At 39.0% G+C, this 25231-nt stretch overlaps 2 protein-coding genes across 2 annotated transcripts in view; one reads left to right on the top strand and one right to left on the bottom strand.

The window, feature by feature from the left end:
• Nucleotides 1–20168, bottom strand: part of LOC146305609 (zeta-sarcoglycan-like) — a 71954-nt gene extending 51786 nt beyond the window's left edge. Inside the window, exons 1-2 of the mRNA XM_084712449.1 lie at nucleotides 19864–20168; nucleotides 7505–7699 (exon numbers count right to left, since the gene is read on the bottom strand). Of these exons, the coding sequence (XP_084568575.1) occupies nucleotides 7505–7699; nucleotides 19864–19902 (234 nt within the window). The 5' untranslated portion in view covers nucleotides 19903–20168. The remainder of the gene's footprint in view (nucleotides 1–7504; nucleotides 7700–19863) is intronic.
• A 2554-nt stretch (nucleotides 20169–22722) lies between these two features.
• Nucleotides 22723–24987, top strand: LOC146305608 (dynactin subunit 6-like). The gene is made up of 7 exons (XM_084712451.1): nucleotides 22723–22845; nucleotides 23110–23174; nucleotides 23283–23388; nucleotides 23476–23564; nucleotides 24043–24090; nucleotides 24192–24334; nucleotides 24457–24987. The coding sequence occupies exons 1-7, from the start codon at nucleotides 22811–22813 to the stop codon at nucleotides 24553–24555; spliced, it is 585 nt and encodes a 194-aa protein (XP_084568577.1). The 5' UTR covers nucleotides 22723–22810; the 3' UTR covers nucleotides 24556–24987.
• The last annotated feature ends 244 nt before the right edge of the window (nucleotides 24988–25231 follow it).

Here is a 25231-nt window from a genome sequence, read left to right as displayed (position 1 = left end):
CAGACTTTTCTGGGGCCGAGTTCATCTGAGATGAGATAAGACTCTGTAAATTAAGCCGTTTTTTTGCCGCAGCCCAAGCCTGGAAGCTTGATCACTCAGCTAGCTGTTTTTGAATCTCCAAACTTATGAACCATGTCAATAGACCTTTTCCTCAGCAGATCTTTTGATTTGTCATTGCAGGAAAAAAAAACACACATTTAATTGGCTACATTAAAAAAAAAATGCAATCTATTTAGGTGAGCTAGTTTCAGGCTCCTGGTATTATGCAATGCTGGCTCAAGGGGACACATTCAGATAGCTGGTCCGAAATCCTTTTTTTTTTTTTTTTTTTTGTTCATGCAGCATATGTGAGATCCTGCTTACTGTCTCAACAGTGTGAACAGCACAAATCACAGAGTCTGATCTTTTCAATTCTGATTTGCCCACTTTCAGATATGGTTCCAAATAGGTACAAATCCAACTTTCTGCGATGTGATGCGAGTCTGACCAGTCACTTGAATTCATGTAACTTTCATCCTGGATCTCGCTGTGATACATTGCAGAGAGGAGCTGACAGATGCAGTTAACGTAGCCCATGACATCTCAAAATTTTGGATGAAGTCTGCGTCTGTGAAGCCACACGTATCACAATCCCACCGCTCCCGGCTGTGACTCCATGCACACACCTCCGTATATGAGCAGCAGCCATCGCTCCACAAAAAGCCTTACTTAAAATTTGGCTCTTATCTCCTCATCCTCATTATCATCCGCTCACGAATTTGCTGTCTTCCAGAACGCATCAACTTATAAATGAAACACCGACGTCAGTGACCTCCTTGTTTACCGCCGTATGACGTTACCGTTCTTCTGAGCATGCGGGTCAGCTCAGAACCGTGACCAGTTCACCCTGGAATCTGACATTGGCCACTTTTTAAAAACACAGACAAAAATTTATCAAACTTGGAGTTTCACCTGTGCTTTTCCTGTCATGACACAAAGGCAAGATAACTTTCTTGGAAAAAAACTTAATCTTAAGGTGGGACTTCATGCTGCTTTAGTGTATTTGTGAATAAAAAAAATCCAACCAATAAAAGTTTCAGCTCGTCCTCTGAGACCAGGCTGCCTTTCTCTCAGCAGCCTATTTGAGAATCCTCACTGTCCTGATTCAACAGAAAATACATCGCATTAAAAAATATAAAATGAAGCATGATTCTGCAAAGTCACTGCATATTTTTCACATCACATTTACATTTTTTCAGGACCTGATTTTGCTGGTGGATGATTCAGTAGGAATTCGTCAAGGTGACGCCTTGTCACACCAAAATGAGCAAAGTTAAGTTTGAGGGCAGCTTTGTGGGGATGTGTGTGAACAGATGGGCCCTGGAAGGAGATGGAGTGAATTATGGAGGCGGAGAACAGCGAAGAGAGCTCCATCATACGTGGTAGAGAGCTGGGACTGGGGACAGACAGGAGGACAAATCGGAGGAGCGGAGGAGGTGGGCGGGGCACTGTGGAGCTCTTTGTATGTCAGCAGCCAGACGTTAAAGTCACTCCTGTGCTGGAGTAGAGGAGATGTGGTGGGCGTGAGGAGTTCAGTACGAGCTGCAGTCAGTCAGTCAGTCAGTCAGATGAGTAGGTGTGAGGCAGGACAAACAGGAGGGCGTTACGACAGTCCAGTCGTGACGCGCTGAAGGCCTGGATGAGTTCCTCAACATCAGTGAAAGAAAGAAATGAACAGAAGGGCGATGCTTCTGAGGTGGAAAAATGACACCAGGAAGGCTTTGCTTTGGTGAGATTTAAAAGAAAAGTACAGAGCCAAAGACAACTCCCAAGGTTACTCTGTTATCCTTAACAAGCAGGCAGTTTTGGAGTTGTTTTGTGACACTTCAACCAGACAAAACTAAACAACAATAAGGAAAACCGTCGTGACTGATGTTTCAAACATCAAGCAGGAACAAGTCACACATCTCTTCCTGCAAACATCCAGGTGTGGCTGTGAAATATATCCTGTCCACAAAGACAGGAAACAGCACTGGATAGAATGGGTATGGTTTGTATTTGCAGCGGAGGAATTAGCAATGAAGCCACCATTAAAAACAAACAAGTAAGGATTCAATGCTTATCAATGCTGCCAAAGACATTATGCAGCCACTGTTACTTTTGTTGTCTTTTTGCATGATATCTCAAAATCCTAGGAACACATTTCCATTAACATAATCATTTATTTGTACTGTAACCCTGGATTTCTCAGCCAAAAAGCTTTTTAAGCCATGAACATTAAAGTAACAGACTGTTTTAAAGCAGAACTCCACTGATTTTACACGTAAAAGGTCAGTTTACTAGATTTAAGCCTGTAAAAAAAGTTGTTTAATGTTTTTTTGTGGTTCTGGAGGAGCTTTTAAAAGTCTGAGAAAGTAACTTTTTAATGTGGGCATTGGGTGCATTCACGCAATGTTGGAAGAATAAGAACAAGAAAAATAACCCTTATTCTGACTTTGGAGGGTTCATGCATTATTCCGAGGTGGTTAAATGCCAAAGGAAGAACATGAACGCCCCGAAAGAACAACATGTTGAAAATGGTGATAAGTGCAGCTGCAGCGACAGCTCCGCCTCAACCCGCTGAAAAGAAAAACAATAACAGTCATGTATGGAAGAACTTCGCATTGGAGGCGGATCATCAGGGATGAATAATAAATTTAAAGAAAACAGTAACGGTGCCATCAAACTTTTCAGACAAAAGAGGGAAACACCAACTCTACCCTGAGTAGAATGAGTTACATGTCATTCATGTTAATGTTACATTACCAATGTATAAGACAGCACTTATGACAGCTGACATTGCTGTTTCAAAACGTTAGCAATGGCTAAACACTAAACAACTTTCAACACTATTTCTTTTTACTGTGATATCAAATTGGGCATCAAGAATCATGGAATTTCCCTGGTATGGGAATCAACTTCCAAATTTCATGATGTCCCAGCAGCTAAACTGGATAAGGAGCCTAAATTAGCTACTTTTGTTGTATTATCTATTTGTAGCAGTTTAATACCAAGTGAAACCAGTGCATAACCTCTACAAAATTAGCTGAATCAGTTGTTTTAGTGTAAATATTTACAATTTATTTTGATGTAACTGCTAGCAGTTGACTGTGAGCCAACAGTCTGTTGACATGTTTGTAGTTCTTTTCACCAACCTGACTCTAAATTATAATGTGGAGGCTGAGTCACTGTTTTTTCCCGCTCGGCTGCTCATGATCACAATTTAAAATAAATGAAGCGTGTCTTAAATATACTTTATCAGCAAGTTTAATGTGAGACTTTTTTTTTATGCCTCCGTATAAAATTAAGGCCAATTTTGCAATACAATAAACACTGAAAGTATAAAACCAAGTGAGGCAAAATGACATTAAGTAGTTGAGTTGAAGAACATTTGTCCAAATATGGTTATTAGTATGAAAAATGCATTTGTCCTTAATGATATGATAGTCTGAAATATGTTTATATCAAGGAAGAAGCCAATTTCTATGATTAAAGTCATTTAGTTTTATTATTGTGATTCTCTGCATAATAGTTTATACATGGCTTTGAAATAAATGTCTAAATGCTTTAATGTAACCTGCAGACAGACTGTTGTCATGATGACCTTCCTTGTGTAGATTGGACACTTTTACAGCTCGTCTTTTGCACAAATGTTGGTGGAGTTCAAATGTTATCACCGAATCATCATTTTGAGTTGTCAGGTACGACGACATGAATGAGATTTGCACTGAAATACTGGAAAACTAAACAGAAGCACAGGAGAAAGGATTAAAATTAGGTAGAAACTAAACCCTTAGAAACTGGAGTGTTTGCAGCTTAGCTAACTAGCTGGTTTCTCCCTGCTGTCCAAACAGACTCTACAGTCGTCACCAGACAACAAAGTTTGAACACGAATATAAAGATTAAATGTACAGGCATGCATGAGTTTTAGACCATGCTTACAGCATTCGGTAAATAAATATTCAAGACCTTGCCAAACAGAATTTAAGATTATTTAATACTTTTTAAGGCCTTTTATTGGTAGATGTGTGCTTAAGACTTTTTAAAGGACCCACAGACACCTTGTATATGGCATAATCCTGACAGTTTACTCAGAAGGGTCTAACAGTAAGATGCTCTAACATTTTTTGGAGCTTGACCAGCACAACGAAGGTCAGGATATCTCAACCACTGATGCTTTAACTTCCTCTTTTTAGGAAAACATGACAATAAAATCTGTCTCTTGTAAGTCTTTTAACTTCAAGGAAATGCTAGATTAAATAACTGGAGTACCCCGTTTCTATTTCTTACTCGGCAGACAAGCACATTTGTTTTGTTTTTTCCAAGTTCACAGTTTGGCCTGTTGTTCTACCATCTTTCTCATAAGCGTCACAAGCGGAGGACAACTTTATTTTTAACACTGATGCTTTTAGGCAGTAGCCGTCAGCATGTTTTGTGTGTGATGTCCCCAGATAGGTGATCATGTCCGTCTTGCCAAAAGTGGTTAGATGGTGTTGCCTGGCAGCTTTTTTGGAACTGGGAAACAATGTTTTCATGCCAGTAGCCGCTCAAAACTGACTCTAATACCAACGGGCTGCAGTTTGGCACGTGTTTTCTTATTGAGCTGCCTGAGTCCTGAGAGATGGGGAGCAGTGGAGTACATTTTCTGGAGCGACACCAACAGCACTGATAAGGTCTTTTACCCGTGACACAGATTGATGGGAGGCGAAGGAGAAGAGGAGTGATAGCAATAGTCAGGGGACGCATCCGTCACAGAGGGGGGATGGATGCTGCCATCGCAAGTTTGTTGACAAAATGGTAAATTGTGTGCATTGTCCCTGGAAATGTCACAGGAGCTCGCAGCATCTGCCTGTTTGGTTTTCGTTTGAGATTAACACACTCTGTGTCAGCCGGTCCCACTGCCAAGTCTTCTCTAATTCTTTATCAAATCCAGATGAGACAAAGCACACAAGAGATGAGAGATGGTGCCTGTGACACATCTCAAACTGCCCGGCATGAATAAATTCTTCCACTAACACTTTTTGTATGAAGGTCAAAGTAAAGAGAAAGAGAAAGAAAGTGAAAAACTGGACTAAAGTGTTATAAAATTTATGTTAGTTGACAAACTGCTTTAAACCAGTCAGAGTAACAGACTGACATTGTCACCATTTTCCCATAGCCCAGTATTGAGATTAAATGCTGTAGATTATCTGATATTTCGCTTCATTTTCATCGTTCTATTTATACTTGTAAGCCACGAGAACAGCGTAAGACAAATTGTTTTTCTCTCTAACCATTTCATTTGATATTAAGCCCCGCTACGCACTCGATGCCAAACACTTACTGTTTAATTATCTGATCTAAAAACACATTTCCAAATTTAATTTCTAAGCTCATAATTGTATTTTAATAAATGTTATGTAACTACAGAAGTCTAGCTATGAGCCTTTTTGTTGTACTTGTTAAGACTATAATTTGAAAGACCGAACTGATCATCACACATAATACTAAAGTCTCTTTAAAACAGAAACGTCTGTTGGAAACGTCTATGTCAGCTCTGGAAATCAAGAAGTGGTCCCAGTTGAGAACTGGTCCCATCCATTGGAACTACATGTCTCCTGAGCTTATCAATTCCTTTTTATCAAGGCTGGCATGTTTTTGTTCTGACAGTTTGGCTTTGCAAAACACTGACATCAAACTCATGTGTCTACGCTGCTGGAAACAAGAGGCAACCAGGGCTCGGCTTCATTTTACAGAGAAAGAGATATTTTTACTGGGTCATCTCAGTTTTTGTCTCTGCAGTGTGTGCACTTGTCTTTGTCCAGCCATACAAACTTTTTGCTGTGCACGCTTACCACCCAATTCTTCTTATATTTAATATAAAAAAATGTGCATTGCAAAAAAACTAACTCTATAGCTCAGCATTTGTAAAACTATTTCAGGTTCAAGGCAATTGAGAGAATTCTTATGGAAAAATATCATCAGGTTTTTCATCACTGCAAAGATAAAACAATTACAAATTGGAAAAGCAGGATGCGGTCACTGCTGGAGGAGGTGTGAGAACTCCTTGGCCAATCACTTTCACATCTTTGGGGATTGTGCTGTAATTTGGGCGGACTGGCTGGGAGTAGTAGCAGAGGTGAAATCAATAACTGGCTTAGAGATTAATCATGATTTCAAGAACAATTTATTTAGGTAATATTTTAACCAAACTCAATTCTCGTGACAAGTATCTTCTTCAAATACTGCTGGCAGGCAGTGAAAAAGCCATAGCTAGGAAGTGGATGATTAAAGAACCCCCAACAAAACTAGAGTGGACAGGGACTGTGAAGGGAATTTACAGTACGGAGAGATTAATGTTCTCCTTAAAACTTTGTATGGAGTGAATTATTTGACAAAATGGACTCGAACCGGACTCGAACTCTGGTGTGGACCAAACAGCCGCTCTCAGGCACACCTCAAAGTGGAGCCTTGAGAAGATGCAATTTAATGTATTCTGGCTCTGCGTACCGGTTCTCCTCGAAAATGGTAGTGGAACTCGTGTTGCTTATAACCGATGTACGTGTGATGCTGAACTGCAACCTTTAGACCAGTATTTCCCAAATCTTTTTTTTTCTGAGCCACTTTTTAAAAACCTTTAAGCCACTGAGACCCAATTAACAAAAGGCTGTATTAATAAATCTTGGGAAAGGTTAATATGTGCATAAATTAACGCTCCTGATCATTTTTACTGCCATTTCTGCATCACCTTGTATTACCTTGATGCATATTGAAAACATTCACACGTTAAACACTTTATAAATGATCAGTGAATGTATTTAAGCTGAGTTAACAGGCCATCTCATTGTTTTTATTTCCTCTCATTAGGAATACAATATAGGATATTTAGGTGCAATTAACAGGCTCTTAAATAGGCTGTTAAAATAATATTCACATTTTAAATGGTTTGTAAAAGGCGTACTGTGAATAGAACTCTTAAATTTGCAGAATTTCTTCCATAGTCTTATTTATTTGGTAACCCAAATAAAATCTCCTGTGCTCCACCTGTGGGTCACGATACAGCCTCTGGGTTGGACTGCTTTAGACAGCTCATGTTCTATTCCTACTCTTTTTTATTAAAAAAAAAAAAATAGAAGAAACAAACTTTAGTTCCAGTCGATTTGAAGACATCATCTTATCCTTTGAGAAATTTTGATGGACATATTTTGTAGAATTCTGATGTTTTATAGAGTGTTATTCAATGAATTGAAAAATAATGGAAAACATAATGAAATAAATGATTAATTGCAGCCACACAGCGGGTCTTTTTCCAGGAATGACGAGCTATCAAGAGCAGCAAGTCTATTCATAAACTGCGTACAGTCAATTCACAACAAACAGCAGCTGGAGAGACATTCATTCATGAATATATTGGATATCATACATTCATTAGCGCAGCACTTCGATAACTCTCAGCTTTACAAACTCAGACAGGCTTCATTTCGGACAATGCCGTGCTGAAACTCACCACTGAGAAATTCATGACCTTTATGATCCAGACAGTGAGGGCCAGGTTAACTATCATGGTGACCAGGAGCAGCAGCAGAAAGAAATAGAGGCATCTTTTCCTCCAGCCATACAGGCCCACAGGGTACACGGCATCACAGCCCGGTCGCTGGAGGTGCAGGGACTGGGACGCGAGGATAAACTGCTCCTGGGTAATCTGGAAAACAAACAAACATACACACACACAGAGGAGCCTTTATGTTAGCGGGCTGTCAAGAATATTTTCAATCCGCAGAAGCAATCACATACTGTAAGTGGTTATTACCTTGCAAGCACCACTAAAAATGACTCTGTGCTGAGGCATGGCTGTGTAATTCTACAATTTTTGAAAGTGGTGCTACTACATAAAGAACAAAAGGTGAGAGCATGGCATGAATGTGAGCTGGGTATTACTTCAGCTGGAAACATCCATGCCTAGTAATTAAGAGGAGTGAGAGGGTAATATATTTCAATCTGTAACACACCATAAGCAGATGGGTTGATGCATTTTGGGGAAATTACTATTTTCCATTGTTTGCAACTTTTGTAATGACGTACCTGGGCACGTCGGCTCCACACGCTTTTAGAAATGGAGCCAGCAGCAGAGTAATTCATCAAGCTCTGTGCCTAAAAGACAGGGTCATTTGGGTGACTTTATTTTATTAAAAGATTAAACCAAATCAGGCAAAGGCGGTGTGTTTCATTCCACTGCAGCAGCGGGGAATCATCACTCAAGATTCATTGATTACAAGTTAGTGATCAGTTGTGGGAATACCTGGCCCAGAAGAGGAAAAGCTCTTAAACAGCATTTACAATTCTTTGTTAAGTCAATAAAGAGAAATCTGCAGCTGAATCTAGACACTAATGAACTAATCACAGTGACTAATGCAAGGTACAATCCTGACTAACAAGGTCCTTGACATTTCTGCTTGTATTTATGTACTTTACGGTGGAAATTCATTTGTATGGATTTCATAACATGTCACAGCTTTGTTTACAATGCTAATTACTTGTTGACATTTTGTCAAACTGGATCCCGTTGTTCACAAAGAAAGTCACCATGAGTGACAGCTTCCTGCGGCCGACCTGTTTACCGCTCCACTCCGGCTGAGATCTTTATTATGTTACTGCCCATCAATCTTTCACAGGTAAATACTTCACAGGCCACCATGTGCACTAAGCAGGTTTTATGGAGCTACATCGAGTAGAAGATGTGAAACTGATGGAGACACTTCCCAAAGGCAGTAAGTTTGTGACTTAAGGGAAACTGCAAGTGCTTCTTAACCTGTTTTCCCACGTTTTTTGGAACCAAGTGACTAAAAGCGACATTTTTTTTTACGCTGTTGGAGTATTGAGGGAGACCGAAAAACATTTCATAAACAATTGTGGGCTTTTCCTTTTAATTACTTAATTTTCGTTAATATCTGCATAACTGCCGATCAATACTATACTAACACCAGAGCTCTTTCTTTATTATTCTAATTATTATTGTTGTTATTTTTATTATTATTGTCATTATCATTACCATTATTAGGTGTAGGGTTACATGAGGCGGACAATGAACTTTGGTGAAGTTTAGTGGTGAAAAGTTCTGTGTCAGTTAATGTTGATGTAATGTGTTTGTGTTCACATCCAGTCCCAGTTTTCACCATCTGTTGTTGCAGCCTGTAAATCGTTTCAGTAATTCTCTTTGCCCCACACTGATGCATAAATACATTTCCCAGTGAATATCTTCACTGCATATTACTCCAGTGATGAAATTAATCAACCATTTCAAGTTTTCAGGCAAGTCGAGATCCAGTGTTTTTCTTATCAAATAGGTTCCATTAAAGAGGCTCATTTTAAAATATGCCACTATTATCATTGTTCTAATGTGTTTTATGTGTCTAATTTCAGGATTCTGATTAGACAGATTGAAATAAGACATGTTTTTGAGATATACTGGGCTAAATTGTTATATTAATATTGGGTAATAAAAACCTAATCATTAGAGTAATGATAGATTAGTCAATTAATAATGGTTAGGCTATTTGTTAAAAAAAACAGGTGCAGCTGTACTCGACAGAAACAAAATAAAACTCATCTTGGTTCGTCTTTCCACTGTTCCAACAATCATCAGCTCTGGTTTGGTTGAAATAAACCCTTTTCTCCTCATTAGATGTGAAATTATTCTGGCTTTTCTGCTTCTCTGTTCGACCTCTCTCTCATTCCTGACGCAGAGAATTAAGGTTTTATTTCGACCAAACCAAAGGCGGTGACTGTTGGAACAAGATGTTTGTGGGGAGTTTTATTTTGTTTCTGTTGAGTCTGAATACAAGATAAAGATGACGTTCATAAAATTAGCAAAGGGACCAATTTAAAAAATTGTTGTCCCTATTATTTAATTAGACATAAAAAATAGGGTCCAGGTTGGAAAAATACCAAAGTTAACCTGTTTGCAAAGGATATCTTTAAAGTCTGGTGTGAAATTTCACACGCAGAACAAACCAGCGGCTGCTTTTCTTCCGCTCAGCACTAATGAAAACAGGAGGTGGATTAGGAGACAAAGGGACAATTTGGTGCCAGAGAAATGTTCTCCACTCCGGCTGAGCAACCGAGTGCCTGCCAGCCACTGAGAAGCCGCTACATGCGAGCTCTGATCTGAAGATCAGAGAGGATGATGTCTGTCAAGTGCGGTCGTCCAGGCGAGGGCGAGCAGTTGCTGTTCTCCAGCCGATCGTGACTGCGGGCTGACAGTGTGAAAACTCCCCATCACAGAGTGCCAGGCTGGCTGAGCTCTGAACTGCTCTGTTCAGCTCTTGCAGAGATGGATTCATACTGAAGCGGCCTGCCATCCCACTCTCTTGCATAGATGATGAATAAAGCAAAGCGCCTGCTCGTACAAACCAAGACAAAATGTCCAGCAGGAGCTGAATCTTTTATTATGTCCAATGATGTCAAAAAGTTCCTCACACTTCTGACTATTAATCTATCCAGCTGCCAGGATAAAATGCTTTAATTGCATGAAACACACATTATAATTGACACACCTGTGCACGGTTTTCCCAAGAGATGTAATGCATGCATAACTCGCGTCAGAATCCATGCAGCACATGCTTTCTTCACACTCAGCACATCATTAGCATAGGACACTGATGGCAGGTATCATTAGTTTATATGTTTTCCTGACAGCCTCTCATTAACCGTGGCAGAGCAAGCAAAGACTCTTCACCTCAGCAAGCTAAAGAGTCTCTCTAAGAAGAACTAAATTACTTTACAGAGGTTGAAATAGTGAAAGAAACTGCATCCTGTGCTCCTCTTTACCTCATCAGTTCAGACAGAGCCGCAGTTAAGTTGCTTACAGAAGGTGCAATGCTACAGAGAGTGTCTGTTTTAACAACCAGGGCGCAGAATCTCAGCCTTATTATTGGTGAAATAGATCAATATCTCTTACATGGGCGAGCAGTTGATGAATTTTATTGATTATAAAAAGAGACTCTAAATTCAGTTTTGAAAAAACTAAACTGTAACAGTGTGAGGTGTATCAGCTGGTGCCAGAAACAGACATTTACTATTTCCTTCAAGATATTCAGGAATTCACACAAAAACCTGCATTTTTAATTTTTTTTTCAGATGCAGAAGACTTTACCTTGTGGCTGAAACTATTTTTTATATTATCTATTTATCTTATATTCTTGATTTAGGGCTAGACAGTATTTTGATTTGATATCCATACTGTCATATAGTGATATGACATAAATGTTTTCCTGGTATAAAAGGCTGCATTACAGTAAAATGATGCAATTTTCTGAACTTAGACTGTGCAAGCTGTTACATTTTTTGCCTCTACTTACTTAGTTATTATATCCACCTCACCCATGATTATTAATCAAAAATTTCAAAGCACCAATAGTTATCCCTACAATATAGTCACAATATTAATAGAGATATTTGGTCAAAGTATCATGATATTTGATTTTGTCTATCACCCAGGTCTACTGTTTTTGACAGTATGTTATTTTAGAGAAAATGTGTATATCAAGATATATATGGTATATTGCAGAACAGCCCCAAAATACTGATATTATTTTTAGATTTTAGTCATATTACCCTGCATTATCTTGACTAAAACATTAATTCATCACGATCTGGAACCAGCAAGTCTTTGCTTCAGAAATGACTTCAACAATCAGCCAATTATCACAACAGATGTAATTAATTTTTGACTGATTATAGAACTAATCTGTGCAGCTCTACTTCAGACAAAATAGTCGAATATTCTGTGGCTCCAGCTGGTTCAATGTGATTGTTTGCTGTCATATGTGATATTATACTGGTTCTTTGAGTTTTGGATTGTTGCAATTTGAACATGTTACACTGGATTGTGGGAAATTGAAATGGTAGCTTCTTGCTATTTTCTGACATTTTATAGACAAAGTTTTAAATTGAAAAAATAATGTGACCATAGTCAAAGCTTTGGTTCGGGCATTCCCCTGGCCTGTGATATGAAATTTAATTTAATTTCAATTTTCAAAAAGCCACCAAAATATAACTTCTGTGCCTGTGCTCTGAAGTTTCCTAATCCCAAATCTTTCCCATTACTGACAGTGTTCTTTTTAAGGCTAGGCATGACTGACCGATCTAAACCAGAACCATAACACAAGTTAACTCACTTCAAACGCGGCATCGAACACCAGCTTCACAACTCGATTCACTGTTTAAGTGACTGTTTCCTTGGACAAGCAGTTTAGGTCAGTGGAGGCAGATGTCTCACAAATAGATGCTGCGACTTTGCAGCAAATACAAATGACCCATATCACTGGCCTAGAAATGTCAGTGATTCCAATTTAACCAGCGATACAGCTGAGGGACAAGAAGACCATTATGAGAGGTGCTTACACTGAGGCTGAATATAAACACAGGAGACTTTTTCATAACCACAACTTTCATCTACGTTGGAAGATGCCTTACTCGCAACATTCAGCAGAACCACACACTAAAGTTACTACAGATCATCTTTGAGACTCTTCCAACATCCTCACACTTAACTGGAATCTTAGACACTCAAAACTTCTCCAAACATTCACATAACACCAAGAAAAAAAATAGTTTAAAACAGTCTTTTTGCCTACAGCCATGCCCCTGCTGGACAGATTCAGTCTATTTTCAATCCACTGTTGCTAGGGGAAACGTCAGCACTTGTAATTTCTATGGCAACCCACTGTTCCCAACGCTAGTGGATCCTGTGATTTCTTTGCAAGAGTTTTAATGCATATATTACCCTGGTCGAGTCATGCCTCCTAAAGCTCGGTTATTCACAGAGCAAATGGAGGAGTGCATAGCAGCTGGCGTTTTGTCAATCTGTCATTTCAGCATGCCGGTCACAGCTGACTCCCACAAACACGCTGGACCGGACTGATCGAGATGTCCCACTGCAGCGAAAAAACAACTTTGACTTTTGAGAAACAAAATATCGATTGCAAAGCAAGCTGTGCCGGCATGTCACACTATGTTGAGTCCCATTTTTCACTTTATGTCAGCTTTACTAAGTCTGACGATTAACACTTTATATGCAAAACCATTGTTGAGCAGCAGAGAGACGACAGAAACAGTTCTCATAATAAATAGAAGAAAGGAGCAGTGGTCAGTTAGAGGTCACTGCAGGGACAGATTGACTTGGCAACTAGGATGCAACTGTCTGGGGCCAGAAAATAAATAAGTATAAATCTCTTACCAAACTTAATTTATTCATATCGCAAGTTCAGGTGCTCAATTTGTACAGGGTCGTATTTTCTGCTTCATAATGCACCACACATTTTCAATGGGAGACAAGTCTGGGCTGCAGGTGGGAGAGTCTAACCGCCAAATTTTTACAACAAAGCCACATTGTTGTAACACAAGCAGAACACAGGTTGGCACTGTCTTGCTAAAATGAGTAGGAATGTCCCTGAAAAAGACATAATGGCAGCATATGTTGCTCCAAAACCCGCATGTACCTTTCAGCATTAACGGGGCCTTCACAGATGCAAGGATGGATTTTTTTCATGTTGAGGGGCTAAAGCAAAAACAGGCATCAGGCCGTCTGCATCCCTTGTTTTCCCCCTTTTTCAATCTGTGAATAAATAGTAAGTCATAAAAATAAACTAGTATGTATGGTGGGGTGCAGAGGATGAATTAAGCAGTCTTCACAGCTCCAGGAAAGAGGCTGTTCTGAAGTCGTAGGGCAGCAGATATTTCTGTAACTCTTGCCAGACAGCAGCAGGGTGAACAGGCTGCAGCTGGCGTGAGCATTGTCTTTTAGTATCCTCCCGCTTCCTCCTATTTTCGGCACTGCTGGGCTAGCTTGAACTCATTTTTCAACCACGCCAAGCTGTTTGTTTAGACAAGTTGGTTAGAGTCTTCCTGAATCATTTCTGCAGATGCGCGGTACGAACAATAGTCCAAGTGGGGAGGCCCTGAAGGACTCATGAATTAAGCATTTTTATGCCATTTTAGCATATGGATTTTTAGAAACACTTAATTTGCAAAAAGTTACCAAAAAAACCTCTTAACCATATGTTTATGAGGCATTTCATGGGGCCCTTGGTAGCTTGGGGCCTAAGGCAATTGCTGACATTTGCCTAATGGTAGGTCCACCCCTGCACAGATGTGTGACTCACCCATGCCATGGGCACTAACACATCCCCGCAGCATCACAGACACTGACTTCTTAACTTACGCTGGTAACAATCTGAATGGTCTTTATCCTCTTCAGCCCAGAAGACACAACATCCATGATTTGCAATAACACTTTGAAATGTGTAGTCTGCAGATCACAAGACAAACCTAAGGGGCAGGCTGGGAAATTAACTTTTTAATATGTAAACATCCACTAGCCACTGACAGATAAATGTTTTAATTCACCAGCCACTCAATAAGTAATTATTTTGTGTCTGAAATCTAACAACCATTTTCATATTTTATTTGGTGGTGGGTAATTTTCCACCCTGCTGAGTGGTCACAAGAGTACAGGGCTCAACACTAACTTTTAAAAGTATTATACTAGACGTCAGCTTTTGGCTTCCAAACTGAAAATACGGTTCCATTTTTCATCACCCTATTTTGAATATTTAAGATACTATGCAGTTATACATCAGCTTGATAATAAAACTAACTAGTTCAACACTGCAAAATACATGTGCAGCGTTGCCTTGATCCAGCTCCAACTGTAACAGCAATATTTAAATGGAACTAATGCAACAAATATTAAAAAAATTGGGGGTTTGCTGTCCCTAATTTTTATATGTTAAAAAGACAACGAAAGCCAATAACTGGTTGCCAGTTTCTTTAAACAGGTGCTGGTGGAAACCTGACAATCATTAGTTAGCCCTGGATTAGGATATAAGAAAAACATAAGACAGATTTATGTTGAATTATTCTAGCAAAATGCCCTAAAGTTTTACCTCTTATTATCTCTAAATAATACTGAAATAAAACAAACCAAGAGGAGCAACTCGTCTTCAGTTAAACTGAAGTAAACTAACAAACCAAGTATGCCTCATGTTAAGGGGAGGCACAGATCCAGTCCAAAAACAAAGTATACTCCTGATTACTGGAGCTGATGAGTCGTCTGTCTGGGGATTCCTGCTGCCAACTGCAGATGCTCCATTATCATCTTACAAAGTGATTATGTGTCCTCATATATATTGCTAAAAAAATTCAGAAGTGTTTCATAAGATCAGGTGGAGTCTGACGCCATCAAATAATGATGTAACCATGCTTTTCATGAGCCAAAAGACCCATTAACACACGCTGAAAGAGAGTAGATCCTCACTGTGGTAGCCATTTGAGCAAAAAGTTAAATTTCTACTTCTTCACCTTTTTACAATATAAACTGTTTAGGGCTGAGCTGCTTGAAAGTGAAGGGCATCCTGTGCCTTATGTTCAGAAAAATATGTTTATGTATTGCTCAGTATTTGTGATTCAAAGTTGTGTTGTGCACCGTTGTGGCTGAAAACAATGAATTAAGCTTAAATAATGTAACTTACACTGTTGACAACAACCACATGAATATGCACACAATTTGAAGTCTGGGGCTGAGAATAATTTAACAGTCTAAACTTCCAATCACAAAAAGTCTAAAGACCATTTTTCTCCCCACTCAGACAACCAAGATGAGAACCAGTCCAGCAATTATTCTGAGTGTTTGTAATTTTCTTAAAAACTTGTTTAGGCTCGGTTGTGCAGCTCCACCTATGATGAAACTATCACGATATGTTCTAGTACGCTCGAGACAAATGTCAACAGATTATCACGAACAGATGGGTCTGAAATCTACTCATAGCTATGGCTGGTTTACCACCTACACCCCTGATTACATGTAGTTTCTATTAATAGAAAACACCCACACGGTAACTTGCTTTCTCTGAGGTACAATGAGCTATAAAAACTGCTATCTCTGTAGATCACGCGCTGCGCTGGAGGAATCCTTGTGGATTTGTTGCACGACCATATTTATCTTTGTATTCGCTACTTCATCAATCCTTTTCAAGTTTGTGCTGAGATCTGTGTCACTTTCCTTTTTGCTAGGAGGGAGGGAGTGGAAAGGAGGTCCTCAGAGCTTTGACTACAGACGTTACAGCTGGATCCAGCCAAAGCCAGCAATTACCCAGCAGTCCCTTCCCACTGCCAGCACGAATCATCTTCACCAATTAGCGTAGAGGGTGATATTCTACATGCTGTTTTGATCAAACAGTGACATGCTGCAGAGGCAGCAAAATGCAGCTGAGAAGCCTCCTAATGAAAGAAAATGAGACGTTATTAATGCTTGATAATGTTAATCAGCAAATCGCCGAGCGCTCCCTCACTCAGTGGTGCCACAGGAGCCCCACGGGGCCGCCTCAGCTGGAGGTAAGAAAACATTTGAGATGCACTAATGACTGTAAAGCCTGTGCTCATCCATCCCGCACATGAGCGCTGCACAATCGCTGAGGCAGCAACGGGGAGATGGGATGGACACAATCATGTTACAAACCTGACACAAAGAGTGAAAGCACCTGGTTATTTAGCTTCTGTGGGCTTTTTAGTTTGACAAAAAGCCCAATCAAAGAGACAGAGGAGCCCGAACACACGGCTGTAACTGGGAAAAGCCAATTATACTTCTCAAATGTGCAAGTCAATGCATTGATGTAGCCATTTCACATTTTGTTGATGTGACAATCAAGCATGCGGGTGAGGTTGCTGCTGTCAATAGCAGCTCTGCTTAGATGTGAAATCCAATTTTTGTGGCTCCATCATCGCTGGTGGAGATACAATACCAGTGGAGCTTGTCAATGGCTTCATCTTTTTGCTGCGTGGTTGCCCTTTATGGATGGATGGCAGCGCACTTCCTTCCACTGAAAGCAACAAGGTTACCCCGCTGAAAGTGCGAGACCCGACGGGGATCAAAGATCTCCAATAAGTCCGGCACAAGGAAAGGTCGCAGCTGTTCAATCAGAGCGCAGAGCCGACAAAGACTGAACATCACAGACTGTTTGAAGACGGGTTTTCACAGAGAATTTCCTTTCGTTGGTATACGCTCTGCTTTTGATGACACTTTCATGAAAAATATTTGTACTCTGCAACAAACAAACCTCGCCAGCATGCTGCATCTCTGACCTTTGCATTGTTTATTAAAGGGATAGTTCAGATTATTTGAAGTGGTGTTGTATAAGGTGCTTAGCAATTGTCAGTGTATTAAAGTGCAGTAGATGGAGGTCAGCATGTCCCCAGTTTGGCGAAGCAGAGAGGAGCACCAGCACTAAAGTTAAGCGATGAAGGGCCATGCACAGAGTCAGACGCAAAATGTATTTCAGGCACTTAAAAAAGCCCACCCCCCAAAAAATCAGTATCACTTTAAATGTACACTATGTTCCGCGTATTTTCACCACTTTACCTTGCCATCAGACAGCCTTTTCTGATGAGAAACTGCCGATAGATATACCTAATGTTGCTGTCTCTTAAGCAACAAATGACTTAAAAGGGACTGTTCAACCCCAAATCAAAAAGACATATTTTTCCTCTCTCTAAGTTCCAGAGTTTTGGAGATATCAGCTGCAGAGATGTCTGCCCTCTCTCAAATAAATAAAAGTTCAGGATTCTAATGTAGAAAGAAAGAAGCTCCTCAATGAAATTGTTCAGAACAAGGTCTGCGGATTATCTTGAGTTACTGGGCCATGGTTTCTGGAAAAAGACACTGCTTTTGAGTTTTTCGAATATATTTTTTGGTTCTCTGAGCACCACAAGCACAGTGCAATTTAGCTTGATTATATTTGAGAAAAGGCAGATGTCTCTACAGCCGACATGTTCAAAACTCTGCAACTCGCACCAAAACAGTGTAGATGGATGAACAGCACTACAGGCCAGAATAAAAATGTGCATTTTTTAATTTTTGGGGTGAACTGTCTCTTTCGGAAAAAAACAGTCATTTTACCTTGCAGAACATGGGACTTGCTGGTCTACCACTGCTTTGATTGGACAGTTTGTTTGTGTTATTGTGTGTCCTTGGTACAATATAAACTAACCTTTTAAAACACAGAAGTCACACAGTAACACAAACAAACAAACCAATCAACAGCGCTGTACTCAAGGCCAAGTCAAAACCAAGACCAGAGTGTATCAAAACCGAGACAAGAGCAAGAGTTCGAGGGGTTGAAACCAAGTCAAGACCAAGTGATGTCACATCTCTGACTCTCTCAAAGTGAAAAGGCACCAAGAATTGGTGATTGTTGGAAGAGTGGACAGACTAACAAAGACAGTTTTGGTGAGTTTTGGCAGTGGCAGAACCAGCAACCCCCGTGTTCTGTGAGGTAAAATTACCGATTTTGACAATTGAGTTTGGTTGTTCGGAAAGAGCGATTTGGCTTACATAACAGTGGTTTCCCATCGGAAAAAGCTGTCTGACAACAAGGTAAAGTGGTGAAAATATTCTCAATATAGTGTACACTTAAACTGATATTGATTTTCTTAAGGTGGGCCTTTTTTAAAATATATAAATATAGTTTGTTGCTGACCCCGCCCATAGCAGTATATTGCTTAGCTTCCGTTGTAGTACACCTCTTTGCTTCTCCAAACAAGGTGCGAGCAGACCTCCAGCTATTGTACTTAATACACTGACTATCAATAAGTACCTCATACAACACAACTTAAAATACTCCAAACTGCGCCTTTAATGCCGAGAGCTGGTTTGTTGAGGAGTCTGCTCTGTCAGTTCCCTCCTCAGTGTTGATGATGGCTCTGGCAGCGGGGGAGAAGACGACAAACTGCTGATGTAAACAGACAGACACTTCTCCACAGTACACTAGCTTTTCCTTGCTAATCCCTGGCAAATCCTTGGAGAGCCAACGGGGCCATTTTGGACAGCAGCACCCCATAGGCGTCATTTGCATTCATCAGTCGAACGCACAGGGGAAGTGCCAGACTGAACGCAGCATTATCAACAAAAATAACGCCACCACGCTTCTGTTTTTTAATTAGAGAAGATAGCGGGTTCTTACACTTTTTAAATCACCCTCCTAGGATTTTTCTTTTAAAAAAAAAGCACATTAAACATGACAAATTAGCTGAAAGTTGCAGACTTGTCACTTAGCGGGAAGTGCTTGATCAGCTCAGAGCCAGTGTGTGCAGGAGTGATTTCTTGACTGATAAGCGTGACCCAAACACTAAGCTCAGAGCTCTCCTTGTGTGTGTGTGTGAGTGAGAAAGTGTGTGTGTAGCCCTGGCCAATGGATGGACTTCTTGAGTGCACAGCCAAACAGTAGCTCCTCTGCTGTGTGGGTTTCTGACACCAGAGCTGGCTTTTTTTGCACTGCAGCAGCACAGAGAGAGATGCACATACTGTACCCAGAGGTTACTGCCTCCTCTTGCTAGACTGGAATGATAATGAGAAACCATGCAGGCAGAATATTCATAGGCTGTCACATTACTGTAGTTCTTCTTGAAGAGGAAGATGCATAGAATATGAGCTGTATAGAGCGAAGAGGGAGATATGCAAAGAGGTCTAGGCAGGCTGTGCTGGTCAGTGGTTATTAATCATCATGTTCCTGCCACTGCAAGACTGGACACTTTACATTCATCTTTAATTAGCTGCAGATTTTAAAGGAACAATTGAAGTGCACCTGTTGAGGAGAGCTGTACTCCCGAGGATAGTTTGGACTACTGAATAAAACACAATAACCACTTAATAATTAATAGCAAGCTGCATCAAGTACAGCAAGGTTAATGTAACTCACTTTCATCTTGCATAATGAGATATTAGCGTCAAACTATCACCCAATTCCAACTTTAAACTTTAAAATTCAATTAAAAATAAATAAAACAGGAACTTTTTCGCCATCGTTATCTTACCTTCAGCGTCTCTATGTCGAGAGTGGCCGACTGCTCCATGTTACAGTCTCATTTGTCACAGTTACATATTTCCACAAAGTTGAAGCGACTTAAACGCACGCGAGCTTGCTGCACTTCCTCGTCACTCCCATTCAAAAAAAAAAAAAAAAAAAAAAATCATCAAATCCAGTGTTTAATGCAAGTGAGATTTTTTTAATCTACATATCTTTTTAAAATATCTTTTAAAATGTTTTTAAGTCGTGTTATGGGTCGTAACCTGCAGTTTGAACGGGCTGCGGGCTAATTAAGGATCGCGCGGGCTCAGGTGCGCCAGACCCCGCTGCTCACTGATGAGACCAGCCGCTCTCCTCCAAAACTCAACCAACCGTCAAGTCACACATAACGACGAGCCACACTTCCTGTAGGGAATTTCACAATAAAACGACATTCACAATATCACTACCATGAAGCATAGCCATTCTCTTTATTCAGATTTGTTTCACTCTTTATTTCTACCCTGGTCACTGGTCTGTTATAAATAAAGTTTTTTTCCTTACCACTTCAGGGGTACTTTTAAGGTATTTTTGAGGCAAAAGTTGCACTTTTTGTTACTCCATATTTATCTCACAGCTTTAGTCAGTAGTTACTTTAGATATTTGGATTATTAATACAAAATCTAAATATATTCATCAGTTAGGATAAATTATAATAGGTCAAAATACCAAGCAAAATAATTATAGTTAACTAAAACTTAATGAAACTAAAACTAGGTATGAAAAAAGCATTATAGTTAACAGAAATAAAAATTAAACACTAGACTAAATTTAGAAAAAAGGACTGAAACAATATTGTGTACTTACAAAACTAACTAAAATAAAACAGTTTTAGTCATTGTCAATTTGCTCATATGTACCACCACAACAAGTATGAGGAGGCATTGGTGTAGAGTTTATTGAGACTGGGATACTGGACTGTGTTGTGTTTGTATTGTAATAACTGTTCTGAACTTCTGAAATCTTCCCCCTGACAAATTCCTCCCAAACCTGGAAAAAAAAATGCCAATCCTAATAAAAAATAACCTAAAACTAAACATTTGTAAACAATAAAAACTAGAGTGGACCACATGGTTTATCCAACCAGGCTTTACTTATTTGCATTTGTATAGCTAGTTAAACAGAACGAATAAATACATTTAATACAAGATTACTGCACGGGCTAATGGGATTTTTTTTTATTTTGTGGTCATTCATTGCAAAGTATGCATTTTATTCTGAAAACAGGGTAATGTCCAATTTCCTGTTTTATCACAGTGAATTCTGGTTGACTTGACACAATTCAAATCCCATTTATGGGGGAATACATTGGCTTTACTTAACTGTTCATACGTGATTATGTGGACAGAATTAACAGTAAAAGAAGTGGCTCTTTATATCACATATGAGGAAAACTGTCTCTGAGTCTGAGTGACTCTTATTCAGGAACTTTGGATATACAAATTAATTTCATTATCATTAATTCTAATTTTCTTCATTAATGTTTAGATACTACCACGGGATATTTACACATGTGCCTCTACAGTTATGTTAAAGCGCTACAACCTGCATCTACTGTATAATAACTGGCTGCTTCCTTTACAGCGCTGTCTGATCCCATTCATTGGTAGTTGATGCACCCTGCAGGACTCATGGTGACACTGCACTAAAAGATGTATTATATTAATATATGCGTTTTTTTCTGCTCAGAGAGTGAATTGTCGGTACAATTTAATTTGTTTATCCATCGATTAATTTCAACATGGATTCATCATAATCGATACATTGTTTGGTCTTATAAAATTCAGAAAATTTTGAGAAATGTTGTCACAACTTCCATAGTGATACAGTACTTGTTTTGCCCAACCAACGGTCCAAACATCAACATTAACACCCTCACATTTCGACATCTTTTTTTTTTTAAATAAGATCTTAATAGATTTTAAATGCAAAAATATTAACATGTACAATATTTCCTTCAAAAGAAAACACTCAAGTAAAATACAAGTACAATACAGTAATTAAATAAATGTACTTAGTTCTATATATATTCCACCACTGAAAAAATTCTTACATTTTCAGGACAGTAGACAAATACACTGACAGAAATCACAAAAATGATGGCTTTTCAAAATAAAAACAACAACAAAAAGAACAAAGACCACATGCATGCACATGGTAATACAAATAAATAAATCCATACATTTTTATGCACATACGCATACATTGCCATGACTTATAGGGAGCATAGTGCACACATACATAAATATGCAATATATGTCAAACAATTATAACATACTGGAAATTTTATAGCATCATGTCACATGTTGTGTTATGTTATGTTATGTTATGTTATGTTATGTTATGTTATGTTATGTTATGTTATGACCTTCTTAAGTAGAAAATCCTATATGCAGCACATCAGTATAATATTACTGTAACCTGTTACAATGCTTTGCTCCTGACAAATAAGCTGATCAATAAACATACATACATTGTATATTCAATGCTCTATTTATTTATTTGATATATAATAATTTATTTGATATAAAAATAATGTTATCTTGAAAAATAATAAATAATAATGTAAGAGTATATTGGTAGTGTGGGGGGTATGTGTATGGTTCTATGGCTGGATAAAATGTAAGAATTTGAATATTTATTTATTTATTTGATTTGATATTTGATTTTGGCACTCACCGTCCTTCATAACTGACTACTTGTCACGATATAAAAATAAACCAGAAAGTCTGGTCAGGTTAGTTTTGTTTTCAACCCGTCTCACATCTGTTTCTTTGCAGGATCCTTAAAATTACAGTAGAGGGCAGCAAAGCGTCAGGCTGACTGCTGCCAGACAAACGCAATCAACCCCTGAGCTCCAACTCTGAACTAGGATTAATAATCAAGTATCGATACATCTATTTATCACCGCAAGGATGTCAGACGCCAAGCAAATCATGGCACAGAAAAGGTAGATGACATTTTATTACTATTAGCCTCTTATACTATGAGATAGATTTTTTAAAAAACTATTTTAGCTGTAAGGAAATAAAAGTATCGCTGCGTCGTTTAATAAACATGCAAAATAAGCAATGGCGACATCCGTAGCCTATTTATAGGTCGGCTAAACAGTAATTACTGAGATATTTTAATTGGAACAGCCTGTTTATTCTGCCTTTGATGTGACTCGTTGATTTGGAAATGAAACAGAAAAATGTCCTCTGTGTGTTTTCAGTGCTAAAATTGCAGCTGGAGCTGTTGTGTGTGTTGAGAGTGAAGTAAGAGGAGATGTGACCATTGGTGAGAATTTGCTTTTTACTTCAATACAGGCGCCATTTTTTAAAAATACATTTTTCTCTATCCTCTGTATGTTTCAATAAGTTTTTTTTTTTCCTTAATTTTTTCCAGGTGCTAGAACAGTTGTTCATCCCAAAGCTCGGATCATAGCAGAGGCAGGGCCTATTATCATCGGAGAGGGCAACCTGATAGAGGAGCAGGCACTTATTATTAACAGGTACACTGTATATTACAGCTTATTCCCTCTATTTCACCATTACACTTTCACTTTATCTTGTCTATGTGTTTTTTTTTTTTACTGCAGTTACCCAGAGAATATTATGCCAGACACAGAAGGAGTGGAGCCAAAAACCATGACAATTGGGGCCAATAATGTGTTTGAGGTTGGCTGTGGTATCCTTGGCAAATAATATGGTATGGGTATGTAACTGCAGTCCAGCTAGACTGACAAATTGGTAGCTTATTGCAGATATATTTGAGTTTATGTCAGATGATAAGTGACAAAACAAAATATATGTAGAAAATGACTATTGCCATTTTATAGTTTGTCCACCAGAGAGCACTGGCAGCTCTGTTTCAGCTGTTAAATGTCTCACTCAGTACATCTGATCCATATAAAAATATTATTTGTTTATAATATCCACCAATAAATCAGTCACTTGCTAATTCATAGGTTTAAATCGTTTAAAGGACTGCATATAATGATTCAGTTTACTGCCATATGCCCATTTGAGAAGCTGAAATTTGACTTTTTTTTTCTTAAAAAACAGCTGAAAACAGTCAGTGCATTGTCAAAATAGTTGGTTAATTTAATAGTTAATAACTAATAGACTAATCAGTGAAGCTTTAAATCTTAACAATTCTTCTAAAGTCTCTCAAGCTTTGAAGATTGGAGACAACAATGTGATTGAGTCTAAAGGTAAGTACATTCATTGCTCACTGATTTGTGATTCAAGACTCCAATGTCAGGGTTTATTTATCAGTAATGACCATAATCTTTTTGTTTGCATTAAATCCCAGCTGATCTCGGGAGAAACGTGATCCTGACCAGCGGATGCATCATCGGCGCATGCTGCCAGGTCAACACGTGTGAGGTCGTGCCGGAGAACACGGTGGTGTACGGTTCAAACTGCATCAGGCGTGTGCAGAGTGAAAAACCACAGGTCAGTCTGCGCCGGCGCCCGTCCCTCTCTGCCTGTGAGTCACAAAGTTTTGTTGGCTTGTGTGCAGGTTTGTGCAGCTAACCAGGGATGTGTGTGTGTGTGTGTGTGTGTTTATCTTGCAGCCTCAGACTCTGCAGCTCGACTTCCTCATGAAGATTCTGCCCAACTATCATCACCTGAAGAAGACGGCCAAAGGAAGCAGCACACCTGTGAGGAACTAAAGATGAAGCTGGATCCCAAAGCGTCTACACACACACACACACACACACACACACACACACACACACACACACACACACACACAGATACTGACAGATTTCCAACAACTTCCACTTGTCTTACACTGTAGTATTGTCACATGATGTCTAGTAGAATACCTCTGACACTGAAAATGACCATCACACACTCTGCATTTCTTCCTTCATATGATGAAAACCATTGTTCTTCAGCATATATGACAATTCCTGGTTTTGCACTTTTGCTTTCAGATCAATATTAAGACTATTTATGATATATTTTGGACTTGAATTTGAACTTTTCCTGTGCCATATTTATGTTATCAATTATACTCACGTATATATTTATAAATGTTCAAATGAATACATAAAAATATTGCGATGAAGATGCTAATAAAGATTGCATTTAAGCTTGTATTTCTCCAAGTGTTGCTTCATATTTCCTATATTTTTTGACCACTAGGAGGGACTATTGAGCAACTGTTTGTACACCCTGTCTGGAGGCTTTGTTTCATCAGGTGACACAAACTATCCAATTAAAATTGATTTTAATAATAATACAACTAAAAATAAATATACTATCATGTGTTTTGTGCTAAAAATAGTCAGAAAATCAAGTTTGTGGGCTAAAAATAAGTCACTACAAATGACAAGTGTATCT

The sequence above is a fragment of the Lutjanus erythropterus genome, chromosome 23, assembly GCF_056507025.1.
Source record: "Lutjanus erythropterus isolate fLutEry1 chromosome 23, fLutEry1.hap2, whole genome shotgun sequence".
Classification (NCBI taxonomy): Eukaryota; Metazoa; Chordata; class Actinopteri; order Lutjaniformes; family Lutjanidae; genus Lutjanus; species Lutjanus erythropterus.
The sequence above is the reverse complement of the archived record's forward strand: the minus strand, read 5'-3'. Positions and strand labels throughout refer to the sequence as shown.

Coding starts and splice junctions, on each gene's coding strand:
- LOC146305608 (XM_084712451.1), top strand. CDS start 22,811: ATGTCAGACGCCAAGCAAATCATGGCACAGAAAAG. Junction 22,846..23,109: donor CAAATCATGGCACAGAAAAG/GTAGATGACATT, acceptor GTGTGTTTTCAG/TGCTAAAATTGCAGCTGGAG. Junction 23,175..23,282: donor AAGAGGAGATGTGACCATTG/GTGAGAATTTGC, acceptor AATTTTTTCCAG/GTGCTAGAACAGTTGTTCAT.